This window comes from Asparagus officinalis, unplaced genomic scaffold (genome assembly GCF_001876935.1).
Source record: "Asparagus officinalis unplaced genomic scaffold, Aspof.V1 AsparagusV1_Un165, whole genome shotgun sequence".
Classification (NCBI taxonomy): Eukaryota; Viridiplantae; Streptophyta; class Magnoliopsida; order Asparagales; family Asparagaceae; genus Asparagus; species Asparagus officinalis.
In genome coordinates, this window is record NW_017972431.1 from 35,506 (window position 1) to 39,745 (window position 4,240).

General features: G+C 39.6%; 1 protein-coding gene across 1 annotated transcript; it reads right to left on the reverse strand.

The window, feature by feature from the left end:
• Positions 1 to 786: 786 nt before the first annotated feature.
• Positions 787 to 4,237, reverse strand: LOC109827366 (F-box protein At5g46170-like; the record flags this gene model as incomplete). Its single annotated transcript, XM_020394364.1, has 2 exons — positions 787 to 1,085; positions 3,247 to 4,237. A coding segment is annotated over one exon (951 nt), but the record flags the coding sequence as incomplete, so codon positions are not given.
• Between the last annotated feature and the right edge of the window lie 3 nt (positions 4,238 to 4,240).

Here is a 4,240-nt window from a genome sequence, read left to right on the forward strand (position 1 = left end):
CAAAAATTCTTCGTTCTCCAAATTCTTGAAAGTAACACTATCATAAATATCTCACATTCTCCAAAGAAGAAAAAAATATATATCTAATACTTTATTGAGTTATATATTGTTATAATAAAGAAAAATTCTCCAAGGACCCAAAATATGGGACCAATATGGGGGACAAGTGAGGTGTCCCCCTCCTATTGGATAATGAGTTGGCCATCATTAATGATTGTCAACTCATTATCCAATAGGAGGGGGACACCTCACTTGTTCCCTCTATTGGTCCCATATTTTAGGTCCCTGTAGCAAAGCTCTATAATAAAACATCAAACATTTATTTTCTTAATAATTATTGAGTATGTAAGATGTTTTATAGTTGTAATAAATGCCTAAATCCCTAAAATGGGAAAACTGTTGGATTTAGAGCAAATTTTTTTTAGAGAACTTGATATTTTGTTTCCCCATTTTAGAGAAATTATGATAAATATGATGAAGCGGTAGGAGATGCTCTAACGAAAAACAAATGGTATAGAATCTTCACAAAATTATAGTTCCGGGCTAGCATTGGCCCCACAGTTCATCATACGTCCCTAATACCGTCATAAATAGACACTACTACGCGCCATACTCTCCATGCCCGATACTATACTCAAGAGTCAAGAGATGTAAACCAAAAAAAAAAAAAATAGAGAAATCAAGATATCCCCAACTTGATCCTAGAAAATAAATAACACATGACGCCACCGGTTCCTGGTTCACGAGCTCATTAATGGGGTAGAACAAGATTTCCAGAGAATCAAATTCCAAGAGAGTTAAAAAGCTTGATCTACGTCACCAAAACAGAATAACATCAGGATTATCTCAAACATTTACAGGAAGGAAACATCAAAGACTCTTGTCGAGCGTGCTACCGACAATACATTTCGTACAAAAAAAAACATCTTTTAACGTTTTAATCTCATGAGCAGCAGAGAGGAGACTCAGACTCTTCGTATCAGAGAACGTTGCAGCTTGAGATTTTTAAGGTCTTCATCGAGCTTTTCTCCGCGCTTTCAAAATTACTCCGACCTTCTAATCTTTTGTTCGAACATTCCATTTTCCTGAAAATCCAACAGTACACGGAGGTCAATTTTAAAAAAACATATTGGAATATCAGAATGCTGAAAATGCAAAGTCGAATGAGCTTTAATGGAATCCAATATGGGAGACGAAAAAAAGAAAGAACTAAAAACTTGGAGGGTATTAAAGTGTCTCTTAATCTCCCATGCACCATGAAGAATTTTTTTAAGAAGCATCTCTTGAAATATGATCGGTGAGGAAGATTGTCCTATAAGTCAGCTAGGATTTGCTGAGAGCTTCCACTCGTCTATATGTCGGCAAGAGCTTACCACCGACTATTGTTTGACGACTACACAATCGTCTGACAAGTCCTTGATGGAGATTTGCACTCCACAAGAAACCCCATTTTAAGAGGAAAAGTCTATACATAGTGATGTGAAAACATAACTTGGAAAAGAATAATTGTCATTTGACAATGAGAAACCAATAGCAACTTGCTCAATACATCTGGTTTCTAGAGAATACAAGGTCATTATGCTCAATACCATCTTCTGAAGAATGAAGCTACCACAAATTTGCCCATAGCATAGGTGACGCCAATACATCAATCTAAATAAAGACTAGATTGGTTGTACTCGGTTACAGAGACATAGTTCTTTGCAGACAATTCTAAACTACTCCATCCAATATCATCATTTTTTTTGGCCATCCCATATCATCTTTATGATTGGTATCGTTGTCATCCTCATCCAAACCTTTTCAATTACATCTTCCGCAAAAGCCAGGATTTATGATATAAGTGCTAAGTGGCTCTCTCCCAATTGGTACCAAACCTTCCAGCACAGACAAGTAGATGCTAGAGAAGGCTTTACAGCAAAAACTGAAAATGGTTATCGGCAGGTAGGACAATCTTTTTATAATCATGGTTTAAGCTCATACAGCTTGTGATTTCCCATCAAATAAACCGATTATGTTTGCTTAGAGATCATATTAAAAAAAAATGCAATCGCCTGCGATATATTAACACTCTACAATGAATGTTTAAATATGACATGAACTAAAGTGCTATAACCCAACCACAGTTGACATGCTAAGCTAAATCAGAATGATTTGATCCAAATAATTAACTAGTGATACTAGAGGATACAGATTCCAGATTTTGCTCTACCCTCGTTGTTGTATAGTATAGTGTGTGCCCTCAAGACTAGGGAATGCCTGACACATAGCCCTTTGTATATGTTCCTACATGCCATCGTGGTTGTGGGTTATTGTACAGGTATACCCTTGGATCGACCTATCAGGTAAACCCAATAAATAACATTTCAGAAGGAATTAAATCATACCCTACTCACAATTTATAGAACATACCACCCTGAGCTTTTTCAACTAAGTATCATATCAAAAAGTATGTGTATAAATATGGTAGATGCCTACTGACAGGACCTTGTGCTGGATAATCTGAGGGACTCCTTCCTTCTATATGGCAAAGCCAAGCATTATTTAATTTTACTAATTTGGTCTCATCATTTTTATACCCATTAATCACTTGCTAATGAGAGGCTATACCTACAAAACAACCCAAAAAAAAGTATCTATCAGTTAAAATGCAACAGAAAAGATGAAAAAAACATCAGACAGCATAATCGCGGGAGTTACCTCAACCTTGAGGTGAAGTCAAAGAATTACTCCAGTGATGTACTTCTACAAGTCATAGCTAATATGGCAATAAATGAATAGAAAATATTAATATAATTTAATTACCTATGCTTTCCCTCCTGCAATTCAAACCCCCCTACCCCCTCCCCACTCCCACGCTCCCACCCCCAAAACACTACCACCGCAGGGAAAAAAGTATTAAGTCTAGAAACTAAAAAGTATGCAGCCAATTAGATTCATCTCCCCCAAATTAATTGCCTATCTTGTCCATCTCACAAACTACTCATAAGCATGCTTCATTAGAATCCATAAATCTAAGAAGATACACAACGAAGAAATCATTGAACACAACCTGTCTTACCCAATCAATTAATTTACTTACAACTTATCTTACCCAATCAATTAATTAACTTACTTCAGTATTGATGTCCAATCAAAAAAAATGCCAATAATATTATAGCAATCCACAACAGAAACTATAGAACTTTCAATTACTAAACAACAAATAATCAAGAGGAAAAGATTCAACTAAAGTCTACAGGATACCTCTTGATCGATTGCTCAAACTCCTGGTAGGTTCAGGGTTTCAAAAGGAATTCATCTCGAGGCTGTAAGTCCTCCTCTTTACCAACATCCTCACGGCCGTCCTGTAAGGTTCTTCAAATGCATCTGAAACCCAACTCGCTCCATCTGATGACGCACTACACGCACTCAAATTCTCCCCTGATCCCTCCTCACTTGGCCGGATTGCAACCAAAGTCGCACCTTTTAACACAATCCCACCCGGAATTTCCAAATGTGGTGCATACCACAGCTTCATACTGAGCGCCGGCACTAAAGTCCTCTGCGAAGACCCTGAAGGTGACACGGGCTTCGCTCTCAGCTCCTTCAACTGTGAAGTTCCCATAGTCAGCACCCCTTGCCCATCAGCATCGGTCAGATCCAAGCTCTGCAGCGTTTCATGATCATTTATAATCGGCTGAAGAAGGTAATGTCTCGCGGACGCAGCAATCAGAGAGCTAATCGTCCAAACAACCCTCAATTTGAGGCTCCCGTTGGTGTAAAAAGCCTCTGGAATACTTCCGCTATCATCAACACCGCATAATTCCGATGAATTAGTAGGATTAGGGCTGGAGCTCTGAGATTTCGACGAAGACGAAGATGTCGCGCCAAGTATAACACAACTATCAAGCGTAGATCCGAAACCAGCCTTCCATTTCAAAAGAGATCCATCTTCAACCCCGAGCTCACCAGCTGGAAGCTCGATCCTCAGCCTCCGAATCTCCTTAAAGTTCTTCAAGACCTCGGTCGGCGAGTGATGCGATACTTCCGACGAAACCAGAGAGCAAGCCGACGACGAAGCTTCCAGAGATCTCTTATTCAAGATCTGACCTAGGGCTTGGAGAGGCTTGACGATGCCTCCAAGGACGAGGCGAGCGAGATTCGAGATGACGCCGCGTGTCTTATTGTCGCCGCCTCCTCCGGCGGCGGAAGGGGAGGGGTCGTCGGAGATGACGCAGTCAACGCGGACGACGACGTT